The following is a 21,914-nucleotide window of genomic DNA, read 5'->3' as shown; positions in this document are numbered from 1 at the left end:
TGGCTGTATATTGAATGTGTTTTTGGTCGTTCTAATATTTGTACTAGGTTAAATTTCACTTTATTTCCTAAAATATAAATTATTTGAAGACAAAATCCAGTTTGGGCTTCTTACAAACATTAAAGGGACATTCCTGAGTTTGCTGCATTGTGAGATATTTCCGACTGAAAAAAATATATCTACGATTGAGCTTACATATTAAATATATTTTCTTGTTTAGAATATCAGTGTCTGTATATTCAATGTCTTTCTGGTCGTCTTAATATTTGTAAGAAGCCCAAACTGGATTTTGTCTTCAAATAATTTCGTACGTACGAAAAAACTATATTTTAGGAAATAAGATGAAATTTAACCTAGTACAAATATTAGTACGATCAGAAACACATTTAATATACAGCCACTCATATTTTATGCAGAAAAATATATTTGATATGTAATTACAATCGTTAAAAAGTCTCTGTTAGTCGATAACATCTCAAAAAGTGCAACAAACTCAGGAATGTCCCTTTAAGACGACCAGAAACACACTGAATATACAGCCACTGATATTCTAAACAAGAAAATATTTTTAATATGTAAGTTCAGTCATAGAACTATTTTATTAGTAGGAAACATCTTACAATGCAGCAAACTCAGGAATGTCCCTTTAATAGAGAGTGACCGTTTAAGCTATAGGGTTAAATCGACTCGTATCTATAGTCCGTCCCATCATTTTATAAAAATGTGGGTTTTTTGTAAATAATTTCGATTTGATTTGACGTATGAAGAAAAGTAATAGTGTTTTATGTAATTTATAAAACAGTCGGTTTAAAAATAAATAACTTGTAGTAAATTCCATAGAATAAAAAAAGGCGTTCCCTGAGGTACAGACTCCAGTCCAGAGCATTGTATTGTATTGTATTGTATTGTATTGTATTGTATTGTTTATTAGCCCAAAACCTCTGTTTATAAGTGTACACAATGTTTGTACAGTTGAAACATGGTGGCAATAATTATAACGTTACATAATATAATAATTTGGCAGGAAAAAAACGGAGAACAAAAACTTTAATATGGATGGACAGAGTTAGTATTTGTTATTACTGAATATTGTAAAATACACTAAAGTAACAAAAATAGAATATTGTTTCTGGATGGACAAATTATTATTAATGCAGACAAAAATTTAAATTAAAATAGATTTGTTGATTATACTTAATATATATCATAATATAAAATATTGTAGGTATGCATTATTAAACAACAAAATTTCGAGCTTCACAAGCATTAAATAAGAATTTCCCCAAATTTCTAAGTTCTTTAACATTTTGGACAGTTAGAAGTTGAATTAGCTTAAAAACAGAAGGATGTTTCCAATAATAGGGTTTAATAAATTTGCGTCTTAACTCTGAGTATAAACTGCAAATAAGAATAAAATGAAATTCGTCCTCTTCGTTTAATGTGTTACAACAGAAACAGATTCTATTACATCGTGGAATATTGGAATAACGGCCAGATTCAACATTTAATGAATGAGCAGAAATTCTAAACTTACATATCATTCTTAATAAATGTGGTGCTATATTTTTTGTTAAATAAAACTGTAGGCAAAAGTTATCTGTCAAGTGCTTATAAATAAAGCATCTAGAAGAACCTTCAAAAAAAGATAACATGTCTTGACGGAAAAGATCTTGCAATCTCATGTTTATCATATGTACAAAATATAGCTCATTATCAACATATTGTTGATACCATATATACGACAACCCAAGAGAATCAAGAAGCTTTTTTAACATTAGTAGCCCAGTTAGTACAAGTTTCACATGCATTATATAAATATTTGTAAACATTCGATAATATACAATTATCACTTTTCAGTAGCGTTAGCCAATATTTTAGAATGATCATATACCTTTTGTATTGTAATGGCATTCGACCTAACTCATTGTAAACACAGAAATTCATTGCCTTTTTGTGAACTCCTAATAGTACTTTACAAAATTTTATATGTACTTTTTCGATGTCATGTCCTTTATGAAATCCCCACGTTTCACATCCGTAGTTTAAAATAGGTTGGATATACGTGTGGAATAATGACAACTCAGTTTCCTTGTTCAGATAAAGGTTTGATACTGATCTTTTAAGACCAAACACTGCTTTTTGTGCTTGAACTGCAACTGTCTTTTATGTAATATGAAATTTACCATTGTATCGAAAGATTACACCAAGATAGTTAAAATCATCCACTATATCAATTAGTGCTCCTTTGTAAAACCACTGTTCCGTTGCTTTTATTTTACCTCCATTTCGACAAAATCACTATTTTAGTTTTGCTCACATTTACTTGTATCTTCCAGTCCAAACAATATCTTGCTAAACTGTCCAGCATATGCTGTAAACCCTCAACTGTTTCGGAAAATATCACTGTATCGTCCGCATACATTATTAAAAACAAATTTAATAGTTCTAAATCGATTGATGAGCAGTCATCATTAATGAAATGAGATTGAAGGTCATTAACATACACAGAAAATAGGAGGGGCGAAAGGCCCTCCCCCTGAAAAAGACCTCTGGAAACGTCAAAACTTTCTGTTGCACTAGATGAGCCTTTCACGTGGGCCTTGAAATCAGTATATAGACATTGTATTACAGTTAAAAACTTTTCCTGTGACACCGGCTTTAATTACCTTTCTCCATAATTTAACTCTGTCTATATTATCAAAAGCTTTGGCATAATCTATAAAACAGCTAGTGTACAGCTCATTTGGGAGATATATAGAATACTACACTCGTTTTCGTTAGATATTATTTTTACGAAATAGTTAGCGTGACTTGATATCTTGATACAAGGAAAGTTCGCAAAGAAAGTAATATTTGTCCGGAAACCCGTAAATTCCATCATTTTGAGGAGGTAGGTAAGCATTTTGTACTGAGGCAATAATAATAATTAAAAAAAAAATTATAATAAAAAAATAAAATAAAAATAACCTACTAAATCTACCTTGTGTTGAAACGTGAAACGGACAACTACTTACGCACGATATTGGTGGTGCGTACAATATTGTTATAAAAAAGAGTTTGTTTTGTTTAACGAGACCACTAGAGCACATTGATTTATTAATTATCGGCTACTGGATGTCAAACATATGGTCATTTTGACAGTCATAGAGAGGAAACCCGCTACATTTTTTCCATTAGTAGCAAGGGATCTTTTATATGCACCATCATACAGACAGGATAGCACATACCACGGCCTTTGATATACCAGTCATGGTGCACGAGAAATAATATTGTTATGATGCAGCTATATGTTCACCAAGTGGGTTATAAAAAGGATATACATCGCCTTATATATCTTTCACTATTAAGCATCATCGCATGACCTGGACGTGTGCGCAAGGCAGTATCCATTAACCGAAACTGGATGTAAATACAATACATGTATAATAACGGCCAGATTCAACATTTAATGAATGAGCAGAAATTCTAAACTTACATATCATTCTTAATAAATGTGGTGCTACATTTTCTGTTAAATAAAACTGTAGGCAAAAGTTATCTGTCAAGTGCTTATAAATAAAGTACCTAGAAGAACCTTCAAAAAAAGATAACATGTCTTGACGGAAAAGATCTTGCAATCTCATGTTTATCATATGTAAAAAATATAGCTCATTATCAACAGATTGTTGATACCATATATACGACAACCCAAGAGAATCAAGAAGCTTTTTATCATTAGTAGCCCAGTTAGTACAAGTTTCACATGCATTATACAAATATTTGTAAATATTCGATAATATACAATTATCACTTTTCAGTAGCGTTATCCAATATTTTAGAATGATCATATACCTTTTGTATTGTAATGGCATTCGACCTAACTCATTGTAAACACATAAATTCTCTCTCGTGCCTTGATATCTTGATACAAGGAAAGTTCGCAAAGAAAGTAATATTTGTCCGGAAACCCGTACATTCCATCATTTTGAAGAGGTAGGTAAGCATTTTGTACTGAGGCAATAATAAAAAAAATAAAAATAAAAAATAAAAATAAAAATAACCTACTAAATCTACCTTGTGTTGAAACGTGAAACGGACAACTATTTACGCACGATATTGGTGGTGCGTACAATATTGTTATAAAAAAGAGTTTGTTTTGTTTAACGAGACCACTAGAGCACATTGATTTATTAATTATCGGCTATTGGATGTCAAACATATGGTCATTTTGACACATTCATAGAGAGGAAACCCGCTACATTTTTTCCATTAGTAGCAAGGGATCTTTTATATGCACCATCATACAGACAGGATAGCACATACCACGGCCTTTGATATACCAGTCATGGTGCACGAGAAATAATATTGTTATGATGCAGCTATATGTTCACCAAGTGGATAATAAAAAGGATATACATCGCCTTATATATCTTTCACTATTAAGCATCATCGCATGACCTGAACGTGCGCGCAAGGCAGTATCCATTAACCGAAACTGGATGTAAATACAATACATGTATATTGCGTTCAGTGTTGTCGCATTAGTTTAATTTTAAAGAGAAACACGCAACAGGTTTACCGGAATCTTTTAAACTTTTATTAGTTTTTGTTTCTTCAGAATTGCGTTTCAAAAGGGTAAAACGTCAGAATTTGTATACGTTTGTCAGTTTTCTGTTGTAAAAGACATTTGATGGTCTAAGCCTGACAACATAAAAACCCTATTGACAACAGCAGTCATTTGGTCGAGTTTAGGTTCAGGGTTGATTTATTAATACTTCGGTTCCATTTCTTGTCTCTATTTTGAGTTCTGTCATCATGACATCATTATGTTGCTTTCAACTTCGGCATGTCAATGACAGTCAGTCAGTCACAGTCTCGGTCTGTCTCTGTCTGTCTGTCTCTCTCTCTCTCTCTCTCTCTCTCTCTCTCTCTCTCTCTCTCTCTCTCTCTCTCTCTCTCTCTCTTCTTTTTCTTCTTCTTCTCTCATGGCTATCTGTAATACATATTTGTCATTTACCGTCAGCTTTCGCTGTGGATCTCGTAGTGATCTCTTCAGGCATTGTTTTTGTTTCTGTTGTTGTTGTTGTTGATCTTTTGACATTGTTAAGACCGGCAATAATTAGTTAGTGTCGCGGGACAGACACGTTTTATTAGCGGCTGATTATACGAAAAACAGCTAACCCAAAGTCAAAAGGCACATTCGTCATGGACAAAAGTAGTATTTCCAAACTATGTTTCACTGCAGCATTCTGGTCAAGTATTGATTTTCGCAGACAGTAAATGTTTATAATAGATGACTCTCTAATGAACAGAAAGAGGTATCTGTTTAACGAGACCCAAGGTAGTTTTATACAGGAGGCTTTAAAGGCATACTGTCACGGATTTAAGGACCTTATGTCACTAAAAATGGATAATAAATAAAAACTACATTACTTGTTGGAAACCAAATCTAGCCATCGCATCGCCTTAACAGAACCATGATGCAGTGAAATCCATGTCAACCCTCTCGAAAATTTTAGTTTTTGAATTATGGACCATTGCCATAATTCAATTATTTTTACAAAATATCATTAATAAATGGAGTATGGTGGCTATGAAGGTGGTTGAATAAAGTACATTTAGGGACAAATCAAATTATTTTTGTTCAGGTAATACTTTGTTAGACCATTAAATAGGTCAGTGGTCTGTGACGACATGCCTTTAAAGGTGTCTAATATGCTGGGCTATTGTTTTTACGCTTGGCTCATATCAGTGAGTGAGAGAATAACCCGTTGCCATCACATGGTTACTCCTAACGAATAGCAGCAAAGACTTTTACATATGCAAAGGGCAGCATATGCCACGGAGTTTGATGTATCAGTCGCTGGACTCTACCACTTAGTTACATCCCGCCCCTGGGGCAAAAATACATACCATGATCTTTTATTGGCGTACTAACTGGATCGAGGAAAACAAAGCTACGGTATCTACGACTATGATGACCAATTCCTTAATCCCTCGTGCCTATGGCGTACGATCTATGACTAATGCTATCACAAATTAATGCCACAACCTAGCTAAGAACATTTACACAGGCTAAACTGCTCCATATGTCAGGACTACGATTGTTCAGAAGAGTTCTAAATCAGAAGAAAACCACATAGAGTACTCCCAGCACGACGACCAGAATGGCCAGCTTCAAGGGCAGGGGACCTTTTCCTTGGTCTGGTCTTTCTGGGACTGGTCTGGTTTGCAGGGGATAGCGCATTCGGTCCCACTGCGTCATAATGGCCTCGCGTGCACCAGACCATTTCCCAGGGCCGGTCAGTCTGTACTGAACTGGGGTGCAGGGTCCAAACCAACATGCCATTGCCAACTTGGGGTCAGAAAGCAGCATGCTCGCTACAAAGATATCAACACGTCATAACGTTATGTAATGTTCACACAGATTTCTACGAGGGAAGAAAAAGCCAACAAAATTAATTATGATTGCATTTGAAACTCTACATCTATACGTGCTAGAGTGTAGAATAGTTTCAAGAAGAAAACAAAAACCTGTGGTATAGCCATATTTACAAGAATGTTCTTTCTTATACCAGTACTGGTTCCAACCCAGAGCAAAAACTCCGCTGAACACTAAGTTTAGGTGTAAACCACACACACCGAATAGTGCCCCATAAATGACGTGGTATGTGTTTTGATGTTTGCGGGAATTTCAAAGTGCATATAAACGATTTTTTGTCACTAATTAGTTATAAGAATATAGCCATGTTGTTACAGCAGGTGTGTTTTTTCTCAAAAACCATAAACATGTCACCTAGAGAAGCAAGCAGCACAGAAAATGAATTGAATGACCATGGCATTGTTCTTAAATGATAAAGCACAAAAGGCATTATCATTATCAAGGATATAATTTTACAAAACCAAAGAAAAAAAGAAAGAAACATTTTATTTAACGACGCACTCAAAACATTTTATTTACGGTTGTATGGCGTCAGACATATGGTTAAGGACCACACAGATATTGAGAGAGAAAGCCCGCTGTCGCCACTTCATGGGCTACTATTTTCGATCGTTCCAGCCAGTGCACCAGGACTGGTATATCAAAGGCCGTAGTATGTACTACCCTGTCTGTGGGATGGTGCATAAAAAAGGTCCTTTGCTGCTAATCGAAAAGAGTAGCCCATGAAGTGGCGACAACAGGTTTCCTCTCTTAATAGCTGTGTGATCCTTAACCATATGTCTGACGCCATATAACCGTAAATAAAATGTGTTGAGTGCGTCGTTAAATAAAACATTTTTTTTTTTTTACTATTTTCAATTAGCAGCAAGGGTTCTTTAATATGCACCATCCGACAAACAGGGTAGTACATACCACGGCCTTTGATAGACCAGCCGTGGTGCACTGGCTGGAACGAGAAATAACCCAAATACTTGCCCACCGACGGGGATCGATCCCAGACCGACAAAGCATCGAGCGAGCGCTTTACCACGGGGCTACGTCCAGCCCCTTTACATAACCAAGTGATATTGATGATTGTTGTCAAGGTAACACAATTATTGCTGTATGTACTAATAATTCATGCCTGTAACTTAAATTGGATGCCAAAATTTAACATAAGTAATAAAGGAAGGAAGGAAATATTTTATTTAACGACACACTCATCACATTTTATTTACGGTGGTATGGCGTCAGACATATGGTTAAGGACCACACAAATATTGAGAGAGGAAACCTGCTGTCGCCACTTCATGGGCTACTCTTTTCGATTAGCAGCAAGTGATCTTTTATATGCACCATCCCATAAGTAATAAACGTCAATATAATTAACGTTTGACCTATAGCAGTATACTGCATGGCTAAATTTTCATTAATCGTGTGACATGTATCATATAAAATATTTCTGGTAGATATTAATGATATGAACCCTGTGCTTCAAGTAGGTTATACTTTGTGTTATCCTAGACGCATGTGCATGACGAGTGTTTCCGGGGTCGAAACCCCTACCTGCTCAAGCACATTTTTTTTCTCTCGATATATTTTACGGGGGAGCATGACTCGACCCCCATATAAACTTCGGGCTCCACTGTCTAGACACCCCCTGCAATAACCACTGCGCATGCGCCTGTATCCACAAGTGATACTAATAAATGGTTTGCTTACCGACACTTGGCTTACATCCGTTGAGTTCTGCGATCTGGTCCATGATGGTTATGTAGTCCACTTGGATCGTGTGACGTTGACACTTTATGTATTGTTTCGCCATCGCATTCTCTTTGTCCCGTATGTCCTGCCACATGGCATTCTCATCCGGAAGTGTGACGTCACCCTAGGCAAACAGAACACATAGTTTGTAACATAAGATTCTATACCACAGGTGTCGGAACATGACACAAACTGGTTAGTTATATTAGCCATATTTGAATCTCAATGGGGAGGGTGCATTACTTTCTCAGTTGAGGGGCTAGTGCCCCCCGCCTCCACCCTCACCAATTAAAACGCATATGTATCGAGCCCCGGATTCCGACGCATGTCTATATAAAGTCCCGATTTCTACGCATTTGTAGCGTACGCTAAAACAGCTTTTTCTGAATGTGCACGTTAAACACTCTAACCTGACGAAATTTGTAAACTGCCAAAATGTCGAAATATGCAGAATGGTGTGAAAGTCATGTGCAGTGTTCACAGTATTGTATAAAGTTTTAATGGTCCCAAAAACGTAATGCTAGATTTTAAAAACAAACCAAAATAAAACACAGCAAAAACAACCCAAAAGCAAACACACAACATTTCGCCAATGAGTCTCCTACCTAACTCAGTAATTAATAAATGGACGATCTAGAGGACATCAAAGCTCTGGGACCGTGGTAAATTGTCATTCAAGAACCAGACCTCGCAGTAAAAAACAATATTGAGGGGAGTGATTAATTGCTCTCCTAATGTAGATTATGGGTTGCCATTTAAAATATTACCATATTGGTACCATATAAATTCACATGCTAAGGGAAGCTAAAAATTACTCTACTTGAACTAGACTCAGAGGTGTGATATGGAGTGATAGGGAGCGAAAGTGATAGCTCCCTTTAAACGGCGATGTCTACATGAACGTCATCCTATTGCTATGCCAAGCAGTACATGCTACATGCTATGACAATATTTTAAACATTTAGGTCCTGTAGTCCTGTGGGAAGATGTTATTTCGTTTCTGACAATGGATTTGAAGTTTTGATTGCCTATGAGAGATAAGAGGCCAATATGAATAATAAAATAGTTCTGATAAACCAGTGTCAAAAGCTGACGATCATGTGGAAATGGTTATTTGCACATTTTTTATTTCTGATTTAACTCATTCAAGGTCAAGATGACCTCTTTGTATGCTACAAATAAAATAAAAACATATTAACCCTAAATATTATACCAGTTATTTACATTTAACAAATAACTTCATCAAAACCTTATATGAAGGTCTTTTCTGGAATTGGCATCCTGTCTATAATAATACAATACCTTAAAAACTCTTGTCGCCAAGCGACCCTGAATTTCTGCAATGGGTATCGTGGATCCAATGGGCTGGACGCATCCTATGACGGCTAGAGTCGGCTTGGCCAGATCGGGCGGGAACATATACATGAAGAGCTCCACCCTGTTGTTCTGGATGTCGATCACCGACTTGTCAACGAACGGGAACCCGATCACATAGCCCGTGGCGAGGATCACGGCGTCGATGTCGTCCTCCGACGTGCCATCCACGAACTCCAGCCCCGTCCTCGTGAAGCGCTTCACGTCTGCCTTGACGGTGAGCGTCCCGGACAGGATCCTGTTGGGCAACTCGTCGTTGACCATCGGGTGCTGGGAGAACACCTCGTGCTTCGGTTCCAGGCAGTACAGCCTGTGGTCGAACCGGCTGTTGATCTGTTTCTTCACCGTTTTGTTCAACATGGAGTAAGGCATGATGGTCTTCATGTAATTCGTCATCCGGGTTGCGACCACCATGTCCACGGGAACGCCGTTCGGTCCCACCCGGTTAAACACCCAGCTGCCTCGCCTGGTACTCAGAAAAACCTGAAGGAAAAAACAACAGCTTAGTATGACGACCTCAAACCAGTCGATGCTGCAGAAGAAAACATAAAAGTTTTAGAAAGATAGCTAAAATAAAATATTGTCTTCTAATTTAATTTTTTTCTTTTCTTTTTTTGCTGTTCATAATTTAACTGAACAATAATATCATTAAGATACTTTCATAATAGTGTTATGCGCGTGAAAGTATGGACAATTATACGATTGTAAAAGAAAACAAAAGGTTATATAATGCTAGGCTCAGACTACCAACTGTCACGACGACGTTCAGTTGCAATTCTGAGCGCTCTTACAACTCTATTCTCATCTATTCTAATCGTATACATCTCCTACGACCGATTAGTTGTTAATCTGAGAGCACCCGTCGTAAGTTGTGAGTTGGAAAAATTACAATGCAACTGTCGAGTTGGCCAACTCCGTTGTGACAGTTGATAGTCTGAACCTATCTGTAGACGGGGAAATATCAAACCTTAGAACAAGTACGGCTTAGTTCAACGGCTGCATCGCCTCCCGAGTTGCCTATACCAATGATGACAACTCGCTTTCCTTCAAACCCTCGACTATCCTTGTATTCCACTGAATGGAGTACTCTCCCTTGGAAATCCTCCTGTCCAGCAAATACAGGCTGGTGTTTGCGCGCGTGATGGCCCGTGCAGACGAGAACTGCGTCAAACACGTGCTTGGTGACCTGGTTGGTCAAGATGTCACGCACGATGATTTCCCACTGTCCACTCGTCTGGAAGTCTGACATCGGCTTCACCGACAGGACCTCTGTGCTGTATCTGATGTATTTCTCAAGTCCAAACGTCTTGGAATAGAGCTTGAAGTACTCCCACACCTACAGGTAAATAGACGTAAGACAATACCAAATATAAATATAAATTTTACATCTCTCTCTCTCTCTCTCTCTCTCTCTCTCTCTCTCTCTCTCTCTCTCTCTCTCTCTCTCTCTCTCTCTCTCTCTCTCTCTATATATATATATATATATATATATAATTGACAGCGGTTGCAAAACGAAGTACTAGTAGGCGTTGGAACTGACAGAGTAGGAGTTGGGGGTTTATCGAGAGCTACAGACACTCAGTAATGGGGGTACGCGGGTGGGTGGGGGGTGGGGGTGCTCTATGGGCCGGAGTCTGTTACCACAGAAGTGTGCAATGTAGTCCACTTGTAATGCATATAGTTGGTGAAATTGTTGGCCCAAGAATAGAACAAGTATGACTGAGTGGTTTTCCGTTTTAAAAACAAGCTATTTTCCGTTTCATGTTTTTGTAAATTCCGTTCCATTTCCATTTCAGACTACAATATGCAATTAACAATTGAACTAACACAAGTTGTGACAAATTAAAGTCCGAACCAAATTGTTAACAACTACAATAAATTACTCTCCTACGTTTAATTGCCGATACATTTCCCCAAAATTTTGTTTAGACACAAGTTTGAAAAACCCCCATTACAGTGACACAGATTCCACATACGAGACTGTAACGATGTTGCCAGTGTCGACTTCGCTGCGATAGCATAAGGCAAAATACATGCAGTTTTCTGCCGCCTGCAATTTTGTTTCTTTATGGAATACTCTTCAAGAGGGGTGACAGCCTCCAAAGTATGTGTCTTAATTAATATAAAATCAATGATCTCTAGTGGTATCATTAAAAAAAAAAATTAAAATTAATATGACGTCGCTATTTGTCATTAAATCAAAGAAACCATATCAGTAGCGAAGAATCAAAGTAAAGGCTACAATTATAATAACTACATAAAGCATGATTGTCTAACAATTAAGTGCACTGCACTTAGGGTTCACAAAACGTAAACATTTATTTTTCCATCTCTGTGAGAGTCAAACATCTGCAAATTGAAGTATGCGCATGACACAGCGAAAATAAAGTAACATCGCAACGTTCAGCCAGCTGTTTTTTTCTAAACGTTTGCAAACACATTTTGACTGGTGATTCCAGAAATGGTCATTCGGTTTAATGTGTAGAGTAAAAAAATCTGTCTTCCAAGACAAGCGTTAGCGACAAACCGCTGGCTAAACTTACTCCTGGGGAAAAACCCTGTCCCATCTGCGCAGGCGCAACAGACTAAGCAGTAAACCAGCCCCAAGTTCAGCCAGCAAACGTTTCGCTAATGTTCGCGAAGTATTTGACTGGTTCCCAATGTCACCATTTGATTTACCGTGAAGCGCATAATCCAGTCTAGTGTTTGCCAATAGTACTGCGCACGGATCAATCGTCAGTTTACAGAGTGTGGCAATAGTGAAAAAAATAAATAATAATAACTTTGCGGAAAATCGTAATTCCGTTTCCAAATGTAAATTCCATTTCACAATGGGAATTCCGTCCTCTAAGTGGAAAATCACTGGGTCTACTGTGCTCATGAATCAAAACAAAATATGTTTTAAAAACAAAGGCAATGAGCAGTAACGGACGCTGTATTTCGTTGGAAACTCATAGTTTTCCTGAAGAAATTAACCCATAGAAGCCGAGCTATACATTCATACAAGAACCAAGAAAATATGAACTGGAGTCTGAGCACCTGTGGCGAAAACAGACGTCGGAAATGACGGTAGTAAACGTCGCATGCGACGCGCGATGCCTTGTTTTGCAACCACTGATTGAATTAAAGGGACATACCCTAGTTTTTTAACACTAAGACATATTTTTGACTATTATAGCCGTTTTTGATAACTGAAATCATATTTTACTTAGATTTTATGGTTTAGGTTATCAATTTCCGTACATTCGAAGTGTTTTTAGTCATCCTGGTGCTTTTAATATCACAAAATACATTTCTCATATTTTAAAAACGCACGTGCGTCTGAGAAGTAATACATATGGAATCGAGTTTTAGTCTATTTTAGAGGGTATTTCACTATTTCAAAGTCACAGACTCGTGTTTCACTCATTTGTAACTTTATACAAATGTGTTACAGGTTTGTAGATTAACTAAACGTAGTGTTATTTTTCACGGGTTGAAACTAGGGTCTGTCGCTTTAAGTTTGGTGCTGTATCAAATGTGTTACTGAAGTCCAAAACATTCTGGCATAAAGCAGACCATATAGTTTGACGTGAGCAATTGCTTCCGTTCACGTGTGCTTGCACAAAGCGATTCCCGCGTAGACGAAAATCCACTCGCCTCACCAAACGCTAATATCGCTCATTTACTTTATTCGAAATTACTGTCAATTTGACAAAGAACAAGTGCTCTCCTACAACGAAACATCACACCTACACATTTTACACTAGTTCGTCAAGATAAACGAGAGGTCCATTGAATATTAAAACAAATTGTTGATGAACTAGTTTTAGGCACAAAACACATCGGATCTGGGTCTGGGTCTAAGTCTGGCGAGTATGGTGCCAGTCCAAACTGAAACGCATTGAATCGAATGTGACAATACACACCACCTGTGCTGACGTCAAATCCGGAAACTCCTGTTTGTGGGATGGTGCATATAAAAGATCCCTTGCTACTAATGGAAAAACATAGCGGGTTTCATCTCTACGACTGTGTCAAAATGACCATGTTTGACATCCAATAGCCGATGATTAATAAATCAATGTGCTCTAGTGGTGTCGTTAAACAAAAACAAAAAACTCAACTCTGGCAGCAGACGTCATAGAACATGCGCTATATGTTCACACTGCCAGACTGGCAGCTGCACAATGTTTGACCTTATACTCATTCATTTTTCTAAATAACCAACATGAAAGGTATATACTACTCAATGTGGATTTCCCATACTTATTGTTGATGTTTATTGAAAGAAAGAAAGAAAGAAATGTTTTATTTAACGACGCACTCAACACATTTTATTTACGGTTATATGGCATCAGACATATGGTTAAGGACCACACAGATTTTGAGAGGAAACCCGCTGTCGCCACTACATGGGCTACTCTTCCCGATTAGCAGCAAAGGATCTTTTATTTGCACTTCCCACAGGCAGAATAGCACAAACCATGGCCTTTGTTGAACCAGTTATGGATCACTGGTCGGTGCAAGTGGTTTACACGTACCCATTGAGCTTTGTGGAGTACTCACTCGGGGTTTGGAGTCGATATCTGGATTAAAAATCCCATGCCTCGACTGGGATCCGAACCCAGTACCTACCAGCCTGTAGACCGATGGCCTAACCACTACGCCACCGAGGCCGGTATGTTTATTGAAGTAAATTTATCTAAAGATATGAACGCATTAATATAACTATATTGATAACATGTTACAGTTGCAGACCCAGACGTCAAAATACACCACATCTGTGCCACACTCGCCAGTTCCAGACCTGGACCCAGACACAAACCCAGACACAGACCAAGACCCGGTGTGTTTTGGGCCTTACGTCTGTGGGAATCAGTGTACCAAAATACAAAACATCTCACTGGTTTTCAAGTTCGAAGTCAATAATTGAATACACATGTAAATGAATGTTTAAAGACACCATAACACAAAAAACTGCATTGGTTATTAGGTGTCAAACAAAGGTAAGTATATGAACTGCCGATCAACATCATCAATATAAATGCATGTGTATTCAAAGGGTGCACCTTACTTTGAAAGTTAAAGTTTGTTTTGTTGAATTACACCACACGAGCACATTGATTTGTTAATCATCAGGGTTTTTTTTTAAATAAATAGTTTATTGCCTCAGAAATATGTTATGATAGTGTCAGGGTTGGGGCCCTTAATTCACTGCCTTACAAAGTACATAGTAAACAATATACTAATATATAAAAAGGAACAATGACAAAAGTGGAAATAAAAAGAAGATTGAAAGGAGAAAAGTAAAAATGAAATTATAGATATACATGTACTTCCAAACTGGCATCATACTTAAAATTATATATATATATAACAAAAGTACTAAGTGTCTCAGTTGTGGCCTTCTAGAACTTTTAACCAGGGTTCCCAATTGTCGTCGAATTATGTATGTAAACAGGTTTTGTAATATATGTATTTCTCTATTTGTAATTTATCTTTAATAAAATTGTTGATACCAGTTTCATTTAGTGTACTCTTTTGTAATTTTGATTTGTATATGTAATATTTTACGTTAACAATTAACCAATTTACAAATATATGTTTTCTATTTATAATTCCAAATAAGACCGTGTTCCTATTCAACTGGATATAATCACCTTTTTTGTAGTAACCATTCTTCTATAATACTCAACGAGTTCAACGACTTTAGGACAGTCATAAAATAGATGCTGCAGTGTTTCTGGCTCAAGTGAACAAAAGTTACAAATACTAGAATCAATCAGTTTTATTTTATGTGAAAAGGTATTTGTTGGTATAATTCTATGTAAAATCTGGTACTGAAATTTTTGTGAACTGCAAGGGTTAAAAAAAACCTAAATATTTTTTTTTAAATCTATAATTAGATTGCCTTTCAAGAGGAGGAGGGGCGGGGTAATAATGCATAGCCTGGTCCATCCAATTTCAGAGTTGGTGGGGTTAGTGCCCCCACCCTAGCCCCTCGCTTCCGACACCTATGGTTAAAGAACAGGAAACGCGGACCACACATTAAGAGAAAACCCGCTTTCGTCACTTTCTTCGATTAGCAGCAAGTGTATTTTATATGCCATACATACAGGATAGCACATACCACGGCCTTTATTTCGCCCGTTGTGGAAAACTGTCAAGGGGGTCGATCCTAGACCGACTGCGCATGGGGCGAGCGCTTTACCACTAGACTACGTTCCGCTGTTTGACAACGAAAATTGTCATGAGTGGAGAATAATTAATGCAAATTTTATTGCACAATGTTTTGGGTTTTTTATTGTTGTTTTTGTTTTATTTATATCTACATACAAAACATTTACCTGCGTGTTATGCATAAAGTTGGGGCACTCTTTTGGCATTGGGAAATCACTGAAGCACATGATCTCTTTGCTGGTGTTGATAGTGGTGGATCTCATGACGCAACCCAAATCGTGCCCCACATCCTCGGTGAAACGCCATAGCCCACCGATCTCGTCGGAGCGCTCAAAGCACACGGGTTCGAGATCCTCGTCTAGACAACACTTGATGCAGGTCAGTCCGCTGGCCCCGCCCCCGATCACTGCCACTCTCTTCACCATGGCGGCAGTTTTAACGTTAAAACGGACACGGTCGTCTACACCGTAATGGTCAAGTGCTGTGCTCACCGTTTGCCCTCAGCGTGTCATACCGTAATGTATTCAATAAAAAACTCTTTACCTGGCGTGGCCAGCGTTCAATAGCACGGAGAAAGGCTAACGTTCCCAAACTCATTTGTATGTGCGTGTGTGGTGTAGTATGTGTGTAGGGTACGTATACATGTGTGCGTGCGTGCTTTTGTTTGTGCGTGCGTTCGTGTGTGTATGCGCGCGCGTATTCGTGCGTGCGTATGTGTGTGTTCGTGCGCGCGTGTGTGTGTGTGAGTGTGATGGAAGGGAGGGGGTAATCTGCACTATTCTAAAGTACATTTAACATTCATTAAAATTATTTCCGGCAATCTTCCCCAGAAAAACACATCCGACCTATAATATCTATATAGTATATATCCCACTAAAAAGAAATAAATAGGTGTTTGTCGAGTGCGCACCCCCATCACCCTTCCCACGAATTACAATTATGAATCGCGCCCAAGAGGTATTCCGATGAACTCTTAAAATTATTAGTAATGAATTTAGACTATATTTCATTCATTTCAACTTATTTTTTGTGCTTATATCCAATTAAGGTTCAAGCACGCTGCCCTGGGCACACACCTCAGCTATCTGGGCTGTCTGTCCAGGTCAGTGGGTAAGTTATTATTATGGCCTTACACCTACCCACTGAGCCCTTAAGAACTCGCTCTGGGTTGGAGCCGGTACCGGGCTGTGAACCCTATACCTACCAGCCTGTAGTCCGATGGCGGGATTTAGCTCAGTTGGTTGAGAGCCTGCCTGAGGTACTTGCGTTGCAGGGTCGAACCACCTCAGTGAATTCGTTCAACTGATTGTAAGAGAGAGAGAGAGAGGTGGGGGGAGGCAGGCCGTCACAAATAGGCCTGGATACATGACAGATATTCAGTAGATCAGTAGACAGGTAGCCCCCTCTCCCCTACAGGTCCGTGGGAACCCAGTGTAGTTTACAGACGATCCTACTTGAGGGCGATAATGTACATGTCCCCCCACCCTGTTCTATACAAATAATGATAAACTACCGTATCTGGCTTGTATCCCCAACTTCAGATATTGTTCCTATGGGGCTGAGATAGGTAGGCAGACAGAAACACACATACACATAGCTGAAAACAGTGCTTTAATGTTATAGTGGTAGCAACCTACAGGAGAAATCCTTTTTATCGTAATTTGTCCTACTCTTATCTAGATAAAAGTAAACATATTACTTAGGCCCCCCTCCCCAACTACGTAGGCTGTGACCCCCCACTTACGGTTGTGCCCCACCCCACTATGGAGGCAGTGACACCACAATATATTGTTTCCCTCCCCATTACAGAGACTGCCCCCACCCCCGTAGACATCGTTCATACGGTCCAGAAATACCCCCACCACCCAATCATGCGCAAAGATGTAATTTCAAGAATTATTTTCATTTGTTTTATTCAAAGACAACAAAAAACATAACTGTACTATTTCTATTTAATAACTAATTTAGTTAAAATAGGTATTTCTTAAATACAATAGTGTATTTCTGTTTAATAAAGGAAAGTTGTCAAAATAGGTCAACCATATGAATATTTTAACCAACTTTAAAAAAAAAAAAAAATTGTTTTTAAATTGAGGACAAATGGCTGAAAAGGGCGCCGCGAGTTTGAGCGATCTGGATTACATTAATACCATTTATGAATATACACATGTTTTTACAAGCCAAACCACTGTTTAATTTCAACTGATAACACGCATACAGTGACGAACGAGCGCACAGAGTCTGTCTTTAATAGCGATAAAACCACATTCATCAGTAGGTTAACTTCAGTCAACATCATTTAGTCTCTAACTGTCGATATCCGTGGAGTGGATATATACTTCGATGAGAAACAGGATGATTGATATGGATATGGAATTGGATATGGATATATATAATATTCTTATTATCGTTGATATTACTATAATAATTATTAGTAGCAGAAGTGATATTAATACGATTATGTATTTTAATTCGTTTTTCATTTCTGCATTCTCAATTTCTGCATAGTTTTATGGTATAAAGTAATATTTTATTTTTGATACCTGTATTAGAATGTTTTGTGTGTTTGATAATCCTATTAAGGCTACATGGCGATATATTTTAACACTGCACCGTTTTATGTCCATTGTCATTTGACATATTTAATAAACAATTAAAGCGACAGACCCTAGTTTTTAAACATTACGACGTATTGTTTTTACTATTAAAGCCGTTTCTGATAATTTAAATTAGAAGTACTTCCATTTTATTATTTAGAATATTCATTTTCGTACACCTGAAGTGGTTCTGGTCATCCAGGTTTTTATAATACCCCAAAATTGCATTTCTCATAATTCTAAAAACGCACGTTCGTCTGAGAAGTAATGGTTGTCGAGACAAGATCTAGTTATTTTTAATAGTTATAATCGGTATTTCCCCGTTTAAACATCACATATTTTAGTTTCTCTCTGTTATAACTTTATCCAAATGTGTTTCAGATTTAGTGTCCAATTCCACGTGCTGAAACATGGTTCTGCGCCTTTAAATAATTATATTAATCATGTGAATGATGTTGCGAACAACAAGTTCCGAAAAGAAACATATACAACATCGCCAAGATGACGACCATGATGATGAGCTTGGTGGGCAGAGAACTCTTGCAGGTTTCCGGACCTTCCGGCAGTGTCTTGGTTTGCAAAGGGTGGCGCATCCGCTCCCATGACGTCAGGATTACGTCGCGTGCACCGGACCACTCCCCCGGGCCGGTCAGTCTGTACTGGGCCGGTATACAGGGTCCAAACCAACATTTCAGGGCCAACTTAGGATCAGACATTAGCATACTTACTGCAAATAAATAAAGAAAAACAAAAATGGACGTTTCAATACAAGTTATTAATTTTTATTAGATTAAGCAGATATAGCTACTTATAATAATAGTTATTTTGGTTATCACTATTGTGCTAAAGAAGTCTGACTATTTTTTTTTTTTAACTGGTATCAGATCTTATTTCGACTCCATCTCCATTAGTAGATCTGACATATGCCAACGCCATTTTGTTTTCAGGGCATCTTTCATTGCTAACAGTTATTCAGAATGCATTTCAGCTTGCTTGGCACTGTCAAAGATATGTCAGTGCTGTTTCGACTGATCGAATGGGAGTCATCTGGACCGCGATGATATTAGCTTTGAAGGAAATGTTATTTAACGACGGACTCAACACATTTTATTTACGGTTATATTGCGTCTGACATATGCTTAAAGACAACACATATATTGAGAGAGGAAAACCGCTGTCGCCACTTCATTCTTACCTCGACCTTCAGACAATGAAGTTGTCCAGCGAGAACGTGGTGATTTCTCTACCCCCCACCTTGGGGGCTGTGTTGCGTGTACTTGGCCCACTAGTCAAGTACCGCATTGAACACAACGGAGACAGTGCTGTTGTAACCTTGAGTTACGGAGCTACCAACTCATCAGGATCGAAGAGGAGGAACCGGAGGCGGCGACCTAAGACTTCGCAGGGGGGACCAAACCTGGCGGCTCAACCGCCAGGAGCGGTCCCACCTGCCCCGAAGAGGAAGATCAGACCAACGGGAGCGAGACAGGGTGATCCAAACCCGGTGGCTAAACCACCGGGGGCGGTTCACTCTGCGCAGCCGCTCCCAGTTTCTGACCGGAAGCACTCGCCAGGAGCGGAACAGGGGGGACCAAAGCTGTCAGCTCCACTGACAGTGGCGATCCCTCCTGACGACCCACCTGCTGAGATGGAAACTGGGCACGTCATCGTGACGGACCCCCCAGCGAGCCCACAAGCGCCTTCCATTGCTGTTGTTGCCGACCCTGCAGCCGGACGGGAGTCCAAGAGGAGGAAGATGTCAACGGTGTCCGAACCGGGGACACTCGACCAATCCGAACGGACTATCGTCTGCGACAACATCCCATCCAAATGGCAGGGTGCTATCCACGGCGATTTCACCGACACCAACCAATTGAAGGGACTATGGAATGAAAACAACTGGCGAAATTTACCCAACGGAACGGGAAAATACCAACTTCACCCAACAGGATCTGGCAACCAGATCCACGTGACTGCACAACAGGACGGACTGTTCAGGCAAGGACTCTTGATACCGGATATGTCCAACTCAACGATCCATCGTATCCTCAAGATAGTGTTGAGAGATATATATCCGGCAGCCATCTACAGGAATATCAAGGTCTTGATTGAAGGACTCCCCAACTTCAGGCCTGGGCAGTCCATCACCTCGCCATGAGTCCTGTTATACCAACCTCCTACCAACCTCCTTTGCCTCCGTGAGTAACCTCTTTTTTTTGGGCTAGTTAGACTTTAAACGTTTTCGAAGCAGTTCAAAATTCTTATGTTTATTTTTTTATAAGTAGTCTAACGCACTTTATTTCGGCGCCCGTTCAATTGCTCAAAATCACCTTAAAAACTTTGGCCGAGCAGTCTTAACTATTTTTGGTTAAATTTTAGAGTCCGGACATGTTTTGGATGCAGTTACTCTCTGTAGACTTAGGTAAAATACAGGCTTCACCGAGGAATCGAAATTCAGCCAATCAGAGCACGGCTCCCACTCGGTGTACTTCAAGTTTACGAAGTGTCTGCTATTTGGTCCGCGCTCGCGTCGACCTTACTAAATGGCTTTATTCCAAATTCCGCCCACCTCAAACTTACCCCCCCCCCCCCCTCCCTGCTCCGGAGTTAGTCACTGGCGAAGTCAGAGGCTAAATCCGTGGTGGGCGTGCCTGAACCTCTGTGGATAGGGGCACGTAAAAAGAGTTTCCCGTTTCCCGCTTCATGGGCGATTAGCAGCAAGGGATTTTTTACATGTGCTATCCTGTTTGTGGAATTGTGGATATAAAAGGTCCTTTCATACCAATGGAAAAATATTGCGGGTTTTCTGTCTTAAGACTAATATTACCAAATGTTTGACATCCAATAGCCGATGATTGGTAAATCAATGTGATATAGTAGTGTTGTTAAACAAAACAACCTTTTTGTCAGTGCATACAATGGGTTAATTTAATTGTATAAAGCTTCTTGCATTCCTTGTATCAGCGAAGTAGTATTTTACACGACTAAATGTCTTTGAGGAGATCGCCTGGACCCTCCAATAAATAGACCAGAACGGCTTTGGGGTTTTGTTTTAATTATCATACTCGTTATACTCGTATTATTCATATAGGATTTATTTTCCATCCATTTCATTTCATTTCAACTTTTTTTCGTGCTTATATCCAATTAAGTTTCAAGCACGCTGTTCTGGGCACACACCTCAGCTATCTGGGCTGTCTGTCCAAGACAGAGGGTTAGTTGTTAGTGAGAGAGAAGAGGGTGTAGTGGTATTACACCTACCCATTGAGTCGTTAAAACTCGCTCTGGGTGTGAGCCGGTACGGTGCTGTGAACCCTGTACCTACCAGCCTTGTGCCACGACGCCACCGAGGCCGGTCATTTTATTTTCCATCCATTAAAAATACATAAGAGAACCTCACTGTAGCACTGAGTAGACTGGTCTACTTACACACGTTTGGCTTGCAGCCGATCAGTTCCGCCAGCTGGTCCATGAAGTCCACGAACCCCACCTGGATCGTGTGCCGCTGAGTCTGGACAAAAACGCTTCGCCATCTTAGCCTCTTTCTCTCGTATGTCTTGCCACATGACGGACTTTTCAGGAAGTATTATGTCACCCTGTGCAAACGATACGACAGT

At 39.1% G+C, this 21,914-nt stretch overlaps 2 protein-coding genes across 2 annotated transcripts in view; both read right to left on the bottom strand.

Annotated features, from left to right (window-relative positions):
- Positions 1-3,694: 3,694 nt before the first annotated feature.
- Positions 3,695-16,198, bottom strand: LOC121384429 (flavin-containing monooxygenase 5-like). Its single transcript, XM_041514823.1, has 5 exons — positions 15,868-16,198; positions 10,506-10,874; positions 9,467-10,021; positions 8,123-8,288; positions 3,695-6,360 (listed from the first exon to the last, which is right to left on the bottom strand). The coding sequence occupies exons 1-5, from the start codon at positions 16,123-16,125 to the stop codon at positions 6,104-6,106; spliced, it is 1,605 nt and encodes a 534-aa protein (XP_041370757.1). The 5' UTR covers positions 16,126-16,198; the 3' UTR covers positions 3,695-6,103.
- A 1,440-nt stretch (positions 16,199-17,638) lies between these two features.
- Positions 17,639-21,914, bottom strand: part of LOC121383665 (flavin-containing monooxygenase 5-like) — a 5,204-nt gene continuing 928 nt past the window's right edge. Inside the window, exons 3-4 of the mRNA XM_041513759.1 lie at positions 21,727-21,853; positions 17,639-19,024 (exon numbers count right to left, since the gene is read on the bottom strand). Coding sequence (XP_041369693.1) covers positions 18,735-19,024; positions 21,727-21,853 — 417 coding nt within the window. The 3' untranslated portion in view covers positions 17,639-18,734. The remainder of the gene's footprint in view (positions 19,025-21,726; positions 21,854-21,914) is intronic.

The sequence above is a fragment of the Gigantopelta aegis genome, chromosome 10 (genome assembly GCF_016097555.1).
Source record: "Gigantopelta aegis isolate Gae_Host chromosome 10, Gae_host_genome, whole genome shotgun sequence".
NCBI classification, from domain to species: Eukaryota; Metazoa; Mollusca; class Gastropoda; order Neomphalida; family Peltospiridae; genus Gigantopelta; species Gigantopelta aegis.
The sequence above is the reverse complement of the archived record's forward strand: the minus strand, read 5'-3'. Positions and strand labels throughout refer to the sequence as shown.